The 19,106-nt window shown below is 42.6% G+C and overlaps 1 protein-coding gene across 2 annotated transcripts in view; it reads right to left on the bottom strand.

Moving 5' to 3' along the window:
* Positions 1-17,312: 17,312 nt before the first annotated feature.
* LOC137629725 (neurotrypsin-like) overlaps positions 17,313-19,106 on the bottom strand; it is a 98,626-nt gene continuing 96,832 nt past the window's right edge. For both annotated transcript variants that reach the window (XM_068361294.1, XM_068361295.1), the window contains exons 14-15: positions 18,980-19,088; positions 17,313-17,801 (exon numbers count right to left, since the gene is read on the bottom strand). In XM_068361294.1, coding sequence (XP_068217395.1) covers positions 17,487-17,801; positions 18,980-19,088 — 424 coding nt within the window. In that variant the 3' untranslated portion in view covers positions 17,313-17,486. The remainder of the gene's footprint in view (positions 17,802-18,979; positions 19,089-19,106) is intronic.

Below are 19,106 nucleotides of genomic sequence, written 5' to 3'. Positions count from 1 at the left end.
CGTCTCTTCCTTCGATGCTGGTTCCAGCTTCAGACGGACGAAGCAGTCTGGGTAGGCTTGAAAACTGGGCCAGAAGTCAACATCTTCGATAGGGATGGTCCCCAACTTCTCTGAGATAAAGATCTTGCCATTGGTAATAGGCATGTATTCTGCATACCTTCAGAGATTAACGTCAGAGCAAGTTGGGAGATCTTGAACCCTGAGTCTCTTGTGAGACCCACGAGATGCGAGTTGGGCGATTCTTCTCTCCATTTTCGCCTCCCTTTCTTAGCCTTGTTTGCGAAGACTCTCCATCAACACCGTGAGATTGGCCAGTGCCTGTCTCACGTCATCCGATGGAGGGGCAGAAGATGTTGAAGGTAATGGCTCACTAGCCGGAACTGACGGAAGGGACTCCTATTCGACCTCATCATCTTCTTCAGGAGTCAAGGTGGAGTCCTCCGCGAGACCTTCCGCTAGAAGGTCCCTCTCGGTGTCCTCAGACACCTCAGACATACTCTCTTCTTGATGGATTCCATGCCTTGCATAGCGTCGGTGACGTCCGTATCTACGGCAATCTGGAAGCAAGGGATCTCAGGTCGTGGCTGGGGTATGACAGCTTCCATACCCGCTTTTGGGAACAGCAAGGAGCGCATCCGTTCGCTCGGAAGGTACGGTCCCGTGGCGTTCTTCTGAAAGCCACGAACCCACCAGCGCAGCTTCTCTCGTGCTGCATCCCTTGACTCCGCTGACTTGGGGTCATCAAAAGCCTCGGTAACCAAGTCCTTGCAAATCTTGCAATCCTGGGGGTCCCAGTACTGGAGAGGTCCCTTGGAAGTGGTGCAGGAGGCATGAGCTCTGCACTCGGGATGGCCATAGCAGTCTTTGCTCCTGACATTGCAGAAGACTACTTGGCACTTCAGTTGGTTCTCCTGTAAAGAGAGGAAAAATAAATGAGTATGCGGTAGTTTATCACACCTGATAAACAACTGTATAAAATATTATTATTAATATTTTAACATTATAGCTTAGGATAGACAAGCTAGAAAGGAACTAGGAAAGACACATACTTGTGTTTCCTGTTCAGCCAATTGCTGTGACCTCCCCCAAAATTAAAGCCTAGAGTTTTCCTATTCAGGAAACCCAAGGAAAGGGTTCAAACCCCTATGGGTAGAAAAGTGTAACTTAACACTGACCTTTCCCAAGATTTTAATAATGTGGGATAAATGGTAACTGATCATCTATCAGTCTGTTGAAAGAAATCTTTTCCTTCAATATATGACAGGTCTCAACAATAAACTGTGCAAGGATACACAGGGTATGAGAAGCACCGGCCCAGTCAGCAACTGGGCTGGTACCTGGCTGCACTAGCTGATAGAGAGAGAGAAAGCATGGAGTGAAGGGTTACCTTATCAGTGCTTGTCAACAATTAATAAGGGTGTAAGTATTTAATCTTACTGCCTTCCTCCAGAATGAGGATTCAAATGGAAGGGGAGAATGCATCATTCAGGCTTCCATCCAACCACAAAACCGTTGCCGGTCACTGGAGGTCCCGGGTATGTGGATGGCATTCCAAGAGAGGACTGAAGAACACTACAGAATAGGGGTCTTCCACCGGCAGCCGCCACAGCCGGCGCAGCTTTTCCCGGAGCCTTGCGTCCATAAGGGAAGGCTGAGCGAATTAACAGCTGCTAAGTAGTAACGGAGGAAGGGAACCTTGATAACGGCTCCCCTTTTATATTTGCCACTTTCCCCCCCAAAGCGTAAATGGTATGCGGGGTGAAGATTGCTATGTGGCATGTCAAGAATACGTCCCCTGATACTATGCGATATCCTCAAAGGAAACTTTAAGGATATTCGCGCCAGGAGTTAGAATTCTGGAGACCTTAAGTTGAATTCTCTGGGAATATCACTGTAGTCAAATATACCCTAGGAATCTACTTAAAGGAACCTTCCATGAGGACGACATGGCCTGAGCCCAAAACTTTATTTAATATTGTAAGGTAAAACGTAAAATGATTTCTAATCAGAAAATTGAAGAAGTTCTATTCTTTCAATATAGGATTGGTCTCAGCAAACACCTGGGCAGGGATACCCAAGATATGTTGGAAAATAACTACTAGTATAATATATACAATAGTTTTCTATCTGCAGTATATACTATACTGCAAATATACTGACTACTGTGTAAACATATACTGTAATCCAGCCGGCATATAGCCGGCATAGCTAGTCCCTGCCGGCACAGCCCGGCCAGCATGCTTGCTGAAAGAGAGAGTGAAAGCATGGAGTGAAGGACTGCCTTATTACTGTGTATGTATTCACTAAATAAGGATGTAAATATATAATTTACGGCCTTTCCCCAGAGAGAAGGTTCAAATGGAAGGGGAGAATGCCTTATTCAGGCTTCCATCCAACCACCAGTATCATCGCCAGCAAAGTCCGGCCGGCACATGGCTCGCACCCGGCAGCACTGGTACAGTCGGCTTGCCGCCTGCTGAGTCCGTACCTGTCGGCGCTGGACGCCGGTCGGGCTAGTACCCCGGCAACAGTACTTGTGGCCGGCAGTCCAAGGGAGGACTGAAGAACCTTGGTGACAGAAGAGACTTCCCTCCAACAGCCATCATGGTTGCCGGCACCCGCCATGGCCGCCGGCAGTTGTCATGGCCGCCGAACGCCGGCAGTTGTCATGGCCGCCGAACGCCGGCAGTTGTCATGGCCGCCGGCAGTCGGCCTAGCCACTGGCAGTTGTCCTAGCCGCCGGCAGCTAACATGGCTGCCGGCAGCCGGCAGTCAGACAACAGCTGTTAAAAAGGAGTCCAGCCGGCCCCGCAACCCACCGGCAACCGGTGAGATTGCAGGACGACGCCCAAAGAGTTGTGATGGCTAGGCCATCACTAAAGAACAGAGGGGGGGAGGAAAAAGGGTCCTGTATGAGGTGTGGAAGGAGCTGGCAAAGTTGCTGGTCCTACTACACCTCTAAGAAACTCTGTTTTAGTATCGGCACCATCCTTGGCGCCAGGAGAATATCTATTCTCCAGCCTAGGGTCTGCCAATACAGTTAAGGGGACGGTGGCAGTGCCACCTCCTCTCAACAAGGGAGAAACGGAGTTCCAGTGCCGGTACCATCCTAGGCGGCAGAAGAATGTCTATTCTTCAGCCTAGGGTCTGCGACCACAGGACTAGTCTTCTAGACCGCAGGGAAAAGGTGGCGGCATCATATAATCACTTCAAGTGCGGCCTAGGGAGAGCTAGCCTTCTATGACGGCAGCCTAGTCCAGCAGGGGAATGACTATTCACCCTGCCGGCCGGCTGCCAGCAAAGACCAAATACTCTGAGGTTCTGACCGAAACCCAAAGCCTGCTATCTGCCGGCCAAGGGAAGAGACAGAAAACACTAGTCCAGTCAAACCTGAGTGTCTACTCGAAGGCAAGACTAACTAGGGTTGTAGCCTAAGGCTACACTCAGAGGGAAGGAGAGATTACCCTTAAATCTCCACTGGAGACGAGTATCGGTTTATATAATAATTCTAGGAGATATCTATCTCCGCCTGAATTGATAAAACGATACACAAGGGTAAACAGGGAAATGTCTGAAAGTATACTACATTGCCTAGGTTACGTTACCTAGGCAAGACGAGATCTCGGTTACCTAAATCACCGAAACTCTAACGTATGCGATCGACATAGAAAAAGGAAAAATTATGCATACCATAAATATCTTTACAAGTATAAAATGCCTGAATAGCTTTCATAATAAATTAATTAATGATATTTCAACCGAGAATGTCGTTCTACTAACTAAATAACACATGCCTAACGAACGACAGCGCCCATGGCGCCTCCGGTAAGAGGCCTAGCTCCTAAGCACAATAATTTACTCTAATTTCACTGTGAAACATGAGCTAAAATATACACATTGTAAAGAATCAATACTCAACTTTCCAGAGGCGAAAGAAGCTGGAGATTGCATAATAATCCTTGCAGAATCGATCGAAAAAGTTAGATCAGCAGGGAACACCAACGTGCAAATTTGTTACAAAATTAGGAATGTCCGCCATCTTGATACTCAATAGTAGTATGGGAAATAGGGTAAACTTGATAATGGCTACCCTTCCAAAATTGCCACTCTTCCCCCTCGAGGCGAAAACGCTATTCGGGGTGAAGATTGCTATGTGTCGTATCAAGAAATACGTCCCATGATTATGCGATATCCTTAAGAGAATGTTAAGGATATTCGCGCCAGGAGTTAGAATTCTGGAGACCTAAAGGTAAATTCTCTGGGAATATCACTGTAGTTCATATATCCCTTGGAGGCTACTATTAGGGACCTTCCATCAGGACAACATGGCTTGAGCCCAAAAAACACATGCGTTATGAACGACAGCGCCCATAGCGCCTCTGGTGATCGGCTAAGCTCCAACCACTTAAAATTATACTAATTTCTCTGTGAAGCAGGAGCTAAAAATTATACATTGTAAAGAATAGATACTCAACTTTCCAGACGCAGAAGAAGTTGGAGATTGCATGATTAATCCTGACATAATTGAACGCAAACTTTAGAGCAACTGTGAAAACCACCGTGCGAATTCGCTACAAAAATAGGAATAAGCGCCATCTTGGATACAGCGCCATCTAGATGCTAGTAGTAGTACGGGAGGACAGGAGCCTTGATAACGGCTCCCCTTCTATTTTAGCCACTTTTCTCCCTCGAAACAAAAACACTATTCGGGGTGAAGATTGCTATGTGTCGTATCAAGATATACGTCCCCTGATATTATGCGATATCCTTAAGAGAAATTTTAAGAATATTCGCGCCAGGAGTTAGAATTCTAGAGACCGAAAGGTTAATTCTCTGGGCATATCACTGTAGCCAAATATCCCTTAGAAAGCTACCAATAGGAACCTTCCATCAGGACGACATGGCTTGAGCCCAAAAACACCAGTGACGTGTGAACATTTGTACACAGTGTTGAAGCATATCCAACATCTAAGTAAAACTAAACAAATTAATTTCACATTATTGAGTGGCATTTTAACAAAAGAATTAATATATGTATATTCTTCCCTAACAGGTTAAAAATATATATATATCATGATGTTTATATATGCAGGCTAGATTCCTTCTCACGATACATTACTATAATTTTGTTTTGGTTATGAAAATAAAAACAAAAAATGTATCTGCGTCTTCTCTATCCTCAGAATTACAATAAAAGATTCCAGAGCCTTTCTATTTTCCTTAAAATATATACCTTGTTAGTAGGATTTGCAAAGAACAACCAGGTAATCTCGAAAGAAGTTTCCCTCATGTTCCTACGGAAATGAAAACTTTGAATCCTTACAGTCGAAGTTGACAATTTCCCTGCAGGGGGCAGGAAGCCCTAAGTTACTTCCAAACTTAGCGAATATGACAAATAACGGTAATGTCATTTTTGGGCTCAGGCCATGTCGTCCTGATGGAAGGTTCCTTTAAGTAGCTTCCTAGGATATATTTGACTACAGCGATATTCTCAGATAATTTAACTTAAGGTCTCCAGAATTTTAACTCCTGGCACGAATATCCTTATCCTTTTAGGATATCGCATAATATCAGGGGACGTATTCTTGACACGCCACATAGCAATCTGCACCCCACATAGCGTTTACGCTTCGAGGGGGAAAAGTGGCAAAATAAAAGAGGAACCGTTCTAAAATTCTCCTTCCTCCTTACTGTTTGAGTACCCAGATGGCGCCATAATCGTCGGCCATCTTTATTTCTTTCTCTGTAGCGCTTCAGCTCGGTGGTTTTTCTCAGTGCTCTCTTGTAATAGGATTTATCATGCAATCTCCAGCTTCTTCTGCCTCTGGAAAGTTGAGTATTTAATTCTTATATTGTATAAATTTAACTCTGGCCGTAAAGTAAAGAATTAATTCGAATTAGACTATATTTTGGCAGAGCTATTGCCTGGACCGGAGACGACTTCGGCGCTGTCGTTCGTAACGCATGTGTTATTTAGTTAGCCAGAATGACTTTCCCAGTAATTTAGCTTAAATAATTATATTTAGCTATGTAGTCTTCATTGCTAGGAATTAATTATATTATGCAGATAGTATTCTCTTTAGTTTCGGCGAATTAGGTAGCCGATCTTGTTTACGCTAGGCCTAGCCTAGGCGTTTTTGATTACTCTCTTGCGTGATATAATAGTTGTTCCTGGTGCTATTAAATTCAAATGAAGATATTAGGCAATTTATACATGTAAGATATATGGATTACATATAAAATTTTCCTATTCCAAGATAGTATACGAGAGAGCTTCAATGAGTTAGGTAGTTGATCTCACTGTCACTAGGCTAGTAGCCTAGTGGTTTAGTATACTTTCATAAAATATCCCCGGTTACCCTTATGCATAGGGTAATCCCTCCTTCCCTCTGAGTGTAGCCTTTTACTACAATCCTAGCTGGTCTTGCCTTGAATTGTGATTCTGGTAAGGTTAGGCTAGGGTTTTTCTGTCCCTTTACCAAGCCACTGTTGGTGAGCTTTGGGTTTGGGTCAGAGCCTCAGAGTACTTGTCGTGTGCGGCATCTATCTGATATGGTGAACGTACTCCCCTGTCGGACCTAGTTGCTTGGCATAGGAGGCCTTGCCCCGCTAAACTGCACTTGAAGGGGTCATGTGATCCCCTTCGCCCTGTGGTTTAGCAACTAGTCCTGTGCCTGCAGACCTAGGCTGGAGAATAGTGATTATTCTTCTGCCTACATTGGCACCGGCATGGGAACTCTGTTTCTTTGTAGTTTAGGGTGGCGGCTTGATGATGCCGGTCCCCTTACTGTATTGGCAGACCCTGGGCTGGAGAATGTACTCTCCATACACCTAGGATGGCGCCGATACTGGGAAAGAGTTTCCTTTAGGTGTGGTAGGGACGGCTTGCCGCCGGCTCCTCTCACATCTTATACAGGACCCTTTCCCCTTCCCGTTCTGTCTTTTAGTGATGGCCTAGCCATCGCATCACTGTGGCCGTTGTCCTACAATTTCGCCGACTGCTGGCTAGTTGTAGGGCCTGTTGGGCTTCTGCCTGTATAGCCTAGTCGTCTAGCTTCCCTATCGAACATGTAGTTCTGGGATAGCTGTTTTGGCAGGGCTAGCTGCGGCAGGAGTCCGATTTGCTTTGAGTGTTCTCCAGTCCTCCCTTGGGCTGCCATCCATTTCCTATGACCGATTATCACCGCCAGGGAGGTGGATGGGTGGAAGCTTGTTTATGATACAATCGCCCCTTCCATTAGAACCCTCATTCAGGAGGAAGAAGTGATTCAGTGGCTAGTGCCGCCACCCTTACATCACCCTTCACTCCTTGCTTTTTCTCTCTCTACTGGCTAGTGCCGCTAGCTACTAACCTATCTGGCGGCTCCCGGCCACTAACCTTGCCGGAAAGATGCAGGCTAGGCTTGGGGTCCAACAGCTATTAATTCACTGTCACATCTGACTCTGCAGGCAAAGGCTGGCAGTGTCGGTGCTCTGGCCACTACCCAGTCACATTGAATGATGGATGGGACAGTGTGCCGACAGTCGGTGACCTGCCGGCGTCCGGCGAGCCGCCAGCAGTCCGGTGGGTCACTGGCAGTCCGGTGGGTCGCCGGCAGTCCGGTGGTGCGCCGGCAAGACAGTGGGCTGCTGGATATATGGATGATCAATTTTTGTGCCAGTTGAATTTAGCCTAGGTACTAGCCTTGCCGGCAGCAACTATTGTATATGTATATACAATGGACAGTACATCTGTGGTATAGAGCATACTGCAGACAGAAAACTATGGTATATGATTATACAATAGTAAAAATTTTCCAACATACTGTATTGTGTGTGTCCAGGCACAGTCTATTGTTGAGACCTTTTAGAATTGGGAAAGAAATTCCCATTTTCTTTACACTGATTGTTGATCAGTTACTTTGACCCTCATTATTAACTCTTCTGGAAGTAGGTGTTGCTTACACTACTCTATCCTTATAGGCTAGAATCTTCCATTGGACATCTTATAGAGGATACCCTAGAATTAATATTGAGGTAGGTCACAGCAATTGGCTGGCCAAGAACCACAGGTATGTGTCTTTCCTATTTCATTTCCAGCTTACCTATCCTAAGCTATATGCAATAAAAATAAAATGGAAACTGATTATAATACTTATTATAATATTAATTAGTCTAGTGACATACTACAATACTCTTTTATTTTCCTCTCTTTACAGGAGGACTATGTCAAGTGCTATAGTGTTTTCTGCAGTGTTCGCCGCAGGAACTTCTATGGCCATCTGGGGCGTAGGACACACTCCCGCTGTATCATCACCCAGGGACCTCTCAAATACTGGGACCCACAGGTATGTACAGTATGCAAGGACCTGTTGTATGAGGCTTTTGAGAATCCCAAGACAGCGGTCAAGGGATGCAGCTCGGGATAAGATACGCAAATGGGTTCGAGGTTTTCAAAAGAACTCCACGGGGCCTTACCTCCCTAGTGAGCGTATGAGAGCCCTTCTTTTTCCCAAAGCATCTGCGGATGATGTGATTCCTCAGCTTCCCCCTGAAATCCCTTGTATCCAGATATCTGTTGACACGAATGTCTCGGATGCGATGAAAGACATCCATCTAGATGATGAGAGGATGTCAGAGGACACCGTAAAGGACCTTCTGGCGGAAGGTCGAGAAGAGGAGTCAACGTTGGCTCCTGAGACAGAAGAGGAGGAAGTCGAAACAGTCTCTGTTTCGTCGGTTCCTGCCCCAGAACCTGTACCCTCTACGTCATCTGCTCCTCAACCTGCAAGCCTGACGACACTCTGGCTGCCATCAAAGCGATGATGGAAATGTATGAGAAGAAGAGCAAACAGAGGGAAGGTGAATTCAGGAAGGAGATTCTCCGGATTACAGCGTCCCATGGGTCTCAACAGAGACTCAACGTTAAGCATCTTCCTACGTGCTCTGAGGTTAACCCATGGAGGCATGCCGAGTACATGCCCATAACTAGTGGTAAGATCTTCATTTCAGAGAAGCTGGGAGCTGTCCCGACTGAGGACGTCGAGTTCTGGCCCAGCTTTGAGTCCTATCCAGACTGCTTCGTCCGTCTTAGGATGGAACCAGTTTCCAAGGAGACAGAGCCTAAGGAGGTCATAGTGCTTGACCATTTGAAGGCTCAGGCTTTGCTAGCCAGCAGCCTGAAGGACAAGGGCTTCACCAATTCCAAGGTGCTGGCCCTGAGCAAGAAGCATCCATCTTTTCTTGTTTCTACAACTATGGTTTTCCCCTTTGCAGAAAAATCATTTAGGGCGGTGGTTGAGGCAGTAGAAGCAGGGAAACCTTGCCCTACACTAGAAGAGTGTAGGCCCCTTTCCCTAACCTTGTCATCCAATGACAAAGACTGGAAGGATATCCAACTTACCTTCTCAGTCGGGAAGTTGGAGCCTGATATCGCTGGACGTCAGTTCAACGAAAACCTCCCTAAGTTGTCTGAGTTTCTCTTACGCAGGGAACAAGATACAAAGGAGAGGCTTGCTGCCTCTCTCTCCCTCCAGGTATCCATGAAGGCAATGGCCAGCGAGCAAAGAGTCCCAGACATGTTCATGGTCATGGCCAAGACTCACTTGGCAACCTTAACGAAGGATTTCTACAGCTTCATTAAGGAAAGAAGGGCTTGTAGAGAGTTCGTGTTTGCTTCGGCTGCGGTTAAACACGAACCCCGGAAGTTGATATCTTCCAATATCTGGGGGAAAGATCCGTTTCCAAACGATCTAGTCAAGGAAATAGTTGACAAGGCTGCCACGGAGAATAGGAATCTTCTCCAGAAGTAGGGCATGTCGCCTAAAAGGAAGTCTTCTCCGGATGAGGGTCCCCAACCGAAGAGAAAGACAAAGAGGTCAAGAGTGCCAACTCCCCCTGCCAGACAACAAACTCTTCACGCCACCGCGGCGCCACAGATGGTGGCACAGCCCCAACCAACCTACCAGTTGGTACCCCAGCAGATGGTGACTCAGTCACCAGCCTTCACTCCAGCCTATGAGAGGCGGACCACTACCTTTCGCCCTAAAGGTAGGAGGTTCGGGAGAGATTCCTCTAGACGTCCCTCGAGAGGAAGAGGGGGTAGGGGAGCACGCGGTCGAGGAGGCAAGCCCTCCGGAAACCAGAAGCAATGAGATGCTTCCGGTAGGAGGAAGACTCCGACTCTTCCGGGATCGTTGGACCTTCGATCCCTGGGCCCACAGCATAATCAAGAATGGAATAGGTTGGAGCTGGAAGACAGCTCTGCCAACCTTTCCTCAGTTCTTCCAACACTCCACCCCCGTTCTGGAAGAATATACCCGAGAGCTCTTGGGCAAACGGGTAATAAAGAGGGCAAAGTCCATCAAATTCCAAGGAAGGCTATTTTGCGTTCCCAAGAAGGACTCAGACAAACTCAAGAGTCGTTCTGGATTTGTCACCACTCAACGAGTTTATCGAGAACGGCAAATTCAAGATGCTGACCCTTCAACATATAAGGGCCCTATTGCCCAAAAGGGCATACACAGTCTCCATAGACATGGCAGATGCCTACTGGCACATTCCGATGAATTGCCAACTCTCCTCCTACCTAGGATTCAGGCTTCAAAAAAGAAAGTACACTTTCAGAGCCATGCCCCTCGGGCTGAACATAGACCCAAGGATCTTCACAAAGCTTGCAGGAGCAGTCGTTCATCAACTACATCTACAGGGAATCCAGGTGGTATCATACCTGGAGGATTGGCTGGTGTGGGCAGCATCCGAAGCAAAATGCTTAAAGCATCCAAGATAGTGATCCAGTTCCTGGAACATCTACGATTCAAGATCAACACAAAAAAGTCTCGACTATCTCCAGCTCAAAAATTCCAATGGCTAGGCATACATTGGGATCTACAATCTCATCGCCTCTCCATTCCATTAAAGAAGAGATAGCAGGATCTGTCAAGAGACTTCTAAAATCCGACAGGATTTCAAGATGCCAACAGGAGAGAGTGCTGGGGTCCCTCCAGTTTGCTTCAGTGACAGACCCAGTGCTAAGCGCACAGCTAAAGGATGCATCAGGAGTTTGGAGAAGATACGCATCAAATGCTCGAAGAGATCTAAGAAGACCATTACCGGTTCGGCTACGATCACTTCTCAAACCATGGTTGGAGGCCAAAAAGTTCAAGAGGTCAATACCTCTACAACTGCCTCCACCCTCAGTCGTCATCCACACGGACGCATCGTTGGAAGGATGAGGGGGGCCATTCCCATCAAGGAAGAGCTCGAGGAACTTGGTCCCCTCTATTCAGGACCTTTCATATCAACATTTTGGAGGCCATGGCAGTTTTCCTCACATTGAGGAAATTATCCCTTCGCCCTTCAGTCCATATAAGACTGATTCTAGATGGCGAGGTGGTAATGAGATGTCTGATCTGCCAAGGCTCGAAATCGCCTCAACTCAACCAAATGATGTTGGCCATCTTCCGGTTAGCAGAAAAGAAGAGATGGCACTTGTCGGCAGTTCACCTTCAAGGGTTCCGCAACGTGACAGCGGATGCTCTATCCAGGATAGCTCCGATAGTCAGAATGGTCCCTAGACGCAAAATCATTCTCCTTCATCTTGCATCAAGTCCCAGAACTGCAGATCAATCTCTTTGCAACAAGCGACAAGAAACTTCCTCGATACGTAACCCCATACGAGGACCCTCTAGCGGAAGCGACGGACGACATGTCCCTGGACTGGAACAAATGGACCAGGATTTACCTGTTCCCTCCACCCAGCCTACTGATGAAGTTCCTCGAGAAGTTGAGATCTTTTCAGGGAACAGCAGCCCTGGTGGCTCCCAAGTGGCCCCGGAGCAACTGGTTCCCCTTGATTCTGGAGTTACAGCCGAGGATGATCCCTCTGCCGGACCCAGTTCTATCTCAACAAGTTCAGAAGTCGACTGTCTTCGCTTCATTACAGACAACCCGAGACCTTCATCTCATGATTTTCTCTCTTTAGCAGTAAAGAAAAGGTTCTGGATCTTGAAAGAAAGTACAGTATAGACTTCTTAGAGGAATACACTGTCAAAATATATCAAAAGGCAATACGAGTCATCTTGGAAAATATGGGTGGCCTTTGTCAAGGCAAGGAAACCAAAGGAAATCTCGATGGATTTCTGTTTGTCTTTCTTTATTTACCTTCATGAACAAGGTTTAGCAGCCAACACGATAACTACGTGTAAATCTGCCTTGACGAGACCGTTGCTCTAAGCTTTCCAGGTGGACTTATCTAAAGAAATTTTAACAAAATTCCTAAGGCCTGTGCTAGACTCAGGCCTGCAGCACCTCCAAGCCCATCTCATGGTCTCTGGATAAGGTACTACATTTTGCTTCAAGTCTGGACAACGAGACTTGCTCTTTGAAAGATTTGACTCAGAAAGTTATATTCTTGTTTGCTCTAGCTTCAGGAGCTAGAGTCAGTGAGATAGTGGCCTTGTCCAGGGACAAAGGCCTTTTACAGTTTACAGAAACGGGAAAGTTAAATCTCTTTCCGGACCCAACATTTTTCGCCAAAAATGAGCTACCCCCTGGAGAATCTCCCCTCTGAAGGAAGATATCTCGCTGTGTCCAGTGGAGAGTCTAAAGGTCTATCTTCACAGAACTTCAGACTTTAGGGGAGGACAGCTTTTTAGAGGAGAAACATCGGGTTCAAATTTATCCCTGAAACATCTAGGGGCAAAGATCACCTACTTTATTCACAGAGCGGATCCTGACAGTACACCCGCAAGTCATGATCCTAGGAAGATTGCTTCTTCGCTAAATTTCTTCCAGCTCATGGACTTTGAGAGCCTTCGCTCGTTTACTGGATGGAAGTCATCCAGAGTGTTTTTCAAACACAGCAAAGCAAGTGCAAGAACTGAAACGTTTCGTGGTAGTGGCAGGTAGTGTGCTAAAACCTGTCGCTTAGTGCTGCGAGGAACAGTGAATTATGTGGGACTGTAATTCTAATGGGTGTACATGTTGGCACCTTATAGTTCAACATGTCATGTGGAATGTCATTACGGTGACATTATGGACTGTTCCTATACATAAAGGTGATGAAACATAGACGGAACACTAAGTGCCATGTGTTTTACACAAGTGTAAATAGACGGATTTCTCAGAAAGACATTAAAATTTACAAAACTTTCATGTAATTGTGGCAAAGTTTTTGTTTTCAGGTAAAACAAGCATTTCTGATTTAATTTGTCTTGTCTATGTTATGGAATTTAATTTCACTTGCATTTTTATGTTATTATAAATGTATGCTGAACTCTATTTATTGCGTGTCAATAAATAATGAATTGTTTTGGGCGTCTTATTTCGCCCTGAAACATTTTAATAAAGTTGGTGAGAGCATTCATTTAATCCAGGGGTGGCCAACCATTTGTTTCCCATGCACCAATTTTTTTCATTTCTAATTCAGATGCGCCACACAAAGTTTAACCCCATTTCAATCATTTAACTATGGTGATTTGGACATACTCAACGGTTATACATATAATCCATTGATATATATATATATATATAAATATATATATATATATATATATATATATATATATATATATATATATATATATATATATATATATATATACAGTATATATATATATATATATATATATATATATATATATATATATACATATATATATATATACAGTATATATATATTCGTGTGTGTGTGTGTTTGTGATAGTGTGGATAGATGTAGCAGTTGTAAAGGAAAGGATTTAACATGAATACAAAGTAAACTGTACTTACTTTATTGATACTTTGAATTTGCATTGATAATATTCATTAGTTATTCCTGAAGGTACTAATAAGAATATATGAACATAATTAGCAATTTTTTCATGAGCAGGCATGTTTTTTTCTATTATTATCTCTTGGGTATAGTGCGCCACTTGTAATCGTGCAATGCGCCACCGTTGGCGCATGCGCCATAGGTTGGCCACCCCTGATTTAACCCTTTTATTCTACATAAATTTATCAAACAAATGTAGTAGTTTTGTTCCTACGTGTATACGAACCTTTCTAGCTAGAAGGAATTTGTTTTCAATACCAGATACAGTACAAACTTTGGCTAATGACACACAATGAGACCTGCATGTCTCTTCTGAATGCTAGTCAGTTATAGGATATACGCAACTTCGAGACTTTTCCCGAGTCTAGTTCGACTCTTCCCTGTAGGGGGCAGGAAGCACTAACATAGTACTGTATATGATTAGATGAAGTGACATATAACGGTATTGTCATAGGTCTCTTCGGTCTAAAAGACCAGGGAAATATTATCTTGAAGTCTAAGGCACAACTGGGAAATCCACGGATACATTAATGCTCTGGTAAACTCCCATCAGGACGACATGACCTGAGCCCAAAAAACGGATTTTGAGCTGAGTGAAAAATCTATTTTTCGGTGAGATAGCCATGTCGTCCTGATGGACCCGCCCTCCTTTCTATAAAAGGCCTTGGCAGGATCCCTCCCTATGATTCTGTATCCATAGTACCGACCTTAACGCTACAAGGAATAAAGATGGCCGACGATTATGGCACCATCTGGATACTAATACAGTAAGGAGGAAGGAAAATTTTAGAATGGCTCCTCTTTTATTTTGCCACTTTTCCCCATCGAAGCGTAAATGCTATGTGGGGTGCAGATTGCTATGTGGCGTGTCAAGAATACGTCCCCTGATATTATGCAATATCCTAAAAGGAAACTTTAAGGATATTCGCGCCAGGAGTTAGAATTCTGGAGACCTTAAGTTAAATTCTCTGGGAATATCACTGTAGTCAAATATACCCTAGGAAGCTATTTAAAAGAACCTTCCATCAGGACGACATGGCTATCTCACCCAAAAATATATTTTTCGCTTCGCTCAAAATCCGTTATATATAAAGGTCTAGGAGACCATATAAGGAACTCATTCAAAGTACTGGCACTTGTACAAACCCACAGATATAGCACTTTCAAGTTAATTCTCTGCTAAGCTTTCATCAAGACGACACGGACAAGCCCAAAAAACAGATTTTGAGCAAAGCGAAAAATCTATTTTTGGGTGAGCTAACCATGTTGTCCTGGTGGACCCACCCTTCTTTAAAAAAAAAAAAAAAATAAAACTAACTAATTAATAGAAAGACCCCACCCAAAACTACTCTATCTGCAGCTATTCCTGCTTAAATGCAACGAGGAATGAAGGGCTGTAGTAGTACAGGGAGAGGGTCTACCAGGTACTTTGATAACAGCTCCCCTTCGTTCGCTACTCTTCCCCCTCAAAGAGTTAAATCTATTTGGGGTGAAAATTGCTATGGGTTATATAAAAAAATACGTCCCCTGATATTATGCGATATCCTTAAAGATATATTAAGGATACTCGTGCCAGGCGTTAGAATTCTGGAAACCTATGGTCAATGCTCTGGGAGTATCAATAGCAAATATCCCTAAGAAAGCTACCTAAAGGAACCAGCCATCAGGACGACATGGCTATCTCACACAAAAATAGATTTTTCACCTTGCTCAAAATCCGTTTAATAGTAAAATCGGTTGAAAGGTTAGGCGGAAGAGAAAAGACTACTGTACGTCTTTCCTCTAGCAAGCCGAATTAAAAAGTGACGGTTAGTCGCTAGTGCTGGTGAGCGGGGGAGCTAACTAACGGGGGGGTAGTTAAACTCTATTTACAAAAAAACTTCGGCTAGTTTCAGCTTCGCAAAAATAAATAATGCTAAAAGCGTAAGGTTTGTATATTGTGCTGGAACAAATATATTTTTTGGTCACACTAAGCTCTTCCCATCTCTGTGGTGAGATGGGGTGAATGTGCATGCATAGCCATCTAAATATGTAGCCCTCTTTTTTGACGTGTCACATACATTAGTAATTTAAATATTGTTAACCATTTGGATCCGCTGTCACCGATTCAGAAAACCAGCCACTAGGCAATACACGCAATATATTCTAAAGGTTTTTATTTTGTATAATTTCATAGCATAAGGTTTTCTCTAAGTTTACTTCCAGATGTGACCAAACTATGGAATAATCTTTCCATATTGTCGAGTCACTGGAACTCCAGAAGTTCAAATTGGGCATAAAATGTCTTCTTTGTTAAATAGGTTCAAAATAAGTTTAATTCCACTTTGATTAGTTTATCTTACCTATTTAGTCAACATTTCACTTTTTCATTTTTTTTTATCAGTTACTTTTGTATTTTTCTTTTCCTTCTGGGCAGTTTTACTGATTGGAGCCCTATGGCATGTGTTCTGCTTTCAAAACTACTGTTGCAGATAATATACACTACTACTGCTGCTACCACTACAACTAGTACTGCTACTACTGCTACTACTACTACTAGTACTGCTACTACTGCTAATGCTAATGATAATATTAAAAACAATAATAAACCTTGCATTAACATAAAGTAAAAGTTGTGTAGGCGAAACATTAATTTATAAGACCTCATGACTTTAAATTCACGGGTATTCTACTTTGGTAATAAATTCATAAAGCGAACAACATTTATTTTTATCCTGTCCAATACTGACAATTACAATACAAATTATTCGATCAGTTTAAAACTATTGATTCCACACAGGCATTTACAAATAATAATTCTACGGTACAGATCCTACAACATACTGTATACTCTGATGTTTCCTATAATTTTCCAGTCCTTGCAGTTTTTCAGTTTTTACAATTTTGCCATGTTTGTAATTTTTGTGTATTACAACTGAATTCAAATCTAAAGTAATATTTCTTATCTTCTGCATTTCAGTATAACTTTGATACAAGAATATCTCTATTTTGCAATATTCTACTATTTAAAATATCTTCCTGTTAAAGGTCCCAATTCCTCTTAAAAAGTGTATAAAAGTTCCAAATAACAATACTCATATTCCCTATGATGTTGCAAAGATTCTTTTTCTTGAACAAGTCGTTTCATTGTCATTGCAGTAACCTAAATACTTCTCTAATTATTGTCATGATTTAGTGGCTAAACCCTGATCAACTGTTGTGCAAACTAAAAGACTATTCTAAAACAACTGCTTCTACAATCAAAAAGTTAAATGAAACTGTAGAAAATATTGATCTTAACTGAAAAAAATATGATGAAAAATTTCAAGTGCTTGCTATGAACTTGCTCAATCACTACAGAATTTTTCCATAACCCTACATTCATAATCATATATCTGCACAGAACATTAGATGACACGACCATATCGAGGATATGAGTACAGTATAGATCTTTCTTGAAACAATTCAAATTACAGGTAGTTGTAAATCGTAACAAACGTCGCAATTGGATAGGTTAGATTTCATAAGATTTCATCCCACATATCATAAGATTACTGTATATATATTTACAAGAAATTGTGCTTCCTTACAAAATCATAACACTGGTCTCAATGGATATAACAATCATAAAATATCATCTGACAATTTGATCATAATGTTTGCCTGTCATCAGTTTTGCGCATCTCAACTGACAGATCCTTAACTCAGACATTAATTAGAACTGTCTGACTTGAGTTGAAAGAACTTTCTCCAGTATCCAGTCAACAAACTTCGTCGCTCGAACGTAAATATCAACCGAGGCTGAAAAAGAACACGCACGTCCGGAGGAGACCATGCCATACAGCGTTTGCCTTCCATTCATGGGACATGTGAACGGTCCTCCGGAGTCCCCTTTGCAAGCATTGACATTCGGGTTGAAGCGCCCTACACACACCATAGAAGAGGTGAAGTTTTTCGGCCCTCCAATGCTCCCTTCACAAGTGTAATCAGAGACAATGTCTGTCTCTGCCTCGTTTGGTCTCGATTCAGGCTAGAAATTGTGTTATATGATTAATGAAATGAACCAGTTTCGAGTGAATATACCAGTGGATATAAAGACAAATCATCAAGTAATTTTCTCCTTTTCTGATCATTTTAAAGCTGTTTAAATTATGAGCCCTTTTGTGGCACAATTGAACTTGGTACACAACTTTGGATTTCATGCTACTTGAATAAACTACAAAATTTTCTTTTCTAAAATATTCAAAGCTACTTGAACAACAAAATCTTATTTTTTGACACATTTGAAGCTAATTAACATTCAAAATCTCCCCCCTCCCCCGGACACATTTTAGGCTACTTGAACTAAAAATATTTTCTGACACAAATGAGGCTACTTCAACTTACTACAAAATCTTTTCTAACACGTCTAAGGCTACTTGAACAAAATACGAAATCTTTTCAAACACAACTAAGGCTACTTGAACAAAATGCAAAATCTTCTTTTCTAACACACCTAAGGCTACTTGAACAAACTACAAAATCTTTTTTAACACAATCTAAGGCTACTTGAACAAACTACAAAATCTTCTTTTCTTTCACATCTAAGGCTACTTGAACAAACTACAAAATCTTCTTTTCTTTCACATCTAAGGCTACTTGAACAAACTGCAAAATCTTCTTTTCTAACACATCTAAGGCTACTTGAACAAACTACAAAATTTTTTTTAACACAATCTAAGGCTACTTGAACAAACTACAAAATCTTCTTTTCTTTCACATCTAAGGCTACTTGAACAAACTACAAAATCTTCTTTTCTTTCACATCTAAGGCTACTTGAACAAACTACAAAATCTTCTTTTCTTTCACATCTAAGGCTACTTGAACAAACTGCAAAATCTTCTTTTCTAACACATCTAAGGCTACTTGAACAAACTACAAAATCTTTTTTAACACAATCTAAGGCTACTTGAACAAACTACAAAATCTTCTTTTCTTTCACATCTAAGGCTACTTGAACAAACTACAAAATCTTCTTTTCTTTCACATCTAAGGCTACTTGAACAAACTGCAAAATCTTTTCTAACACATCTAAGGCTACTTGAACAAACTACAAAATCTTCTTTTCAAACACATCTAAGAGTGCTTTAATAAATTACAAAATCTTTTTTCCGATGCATTTGAACCTATTTTAGTAAGAAAAAAAAAAGCTTTAGGAAGATACTCACATCATCTAAGAAAAATTTAGGTCCCCAGCCAATCACAGTACATTTACTTAATTCTGAATAATCATCATAAATGGACGGTAAACAAACTGGCTTCACACGAGGACCAAATCTGTAGGCAATGAAAAAA

This window comes from Palaemon carinicauda, chromosome 37, assembly GCF_036898095.1.
Source record: "Palaemon carinicauda isolate YSFRI2023 chromosome 37, ASM3689809v2, whole genome shotgun sequence".
NCBI classification, from domain to species: Eukaryota; Metazoa; Arthropoda; class Malacostraca; order Decapoda; family Palaemonidae; genus Palaemon; species Palaemon carinicauda.
This window is presented reverse-complemented; position numbering and strand designations above follow the sequence as displayed.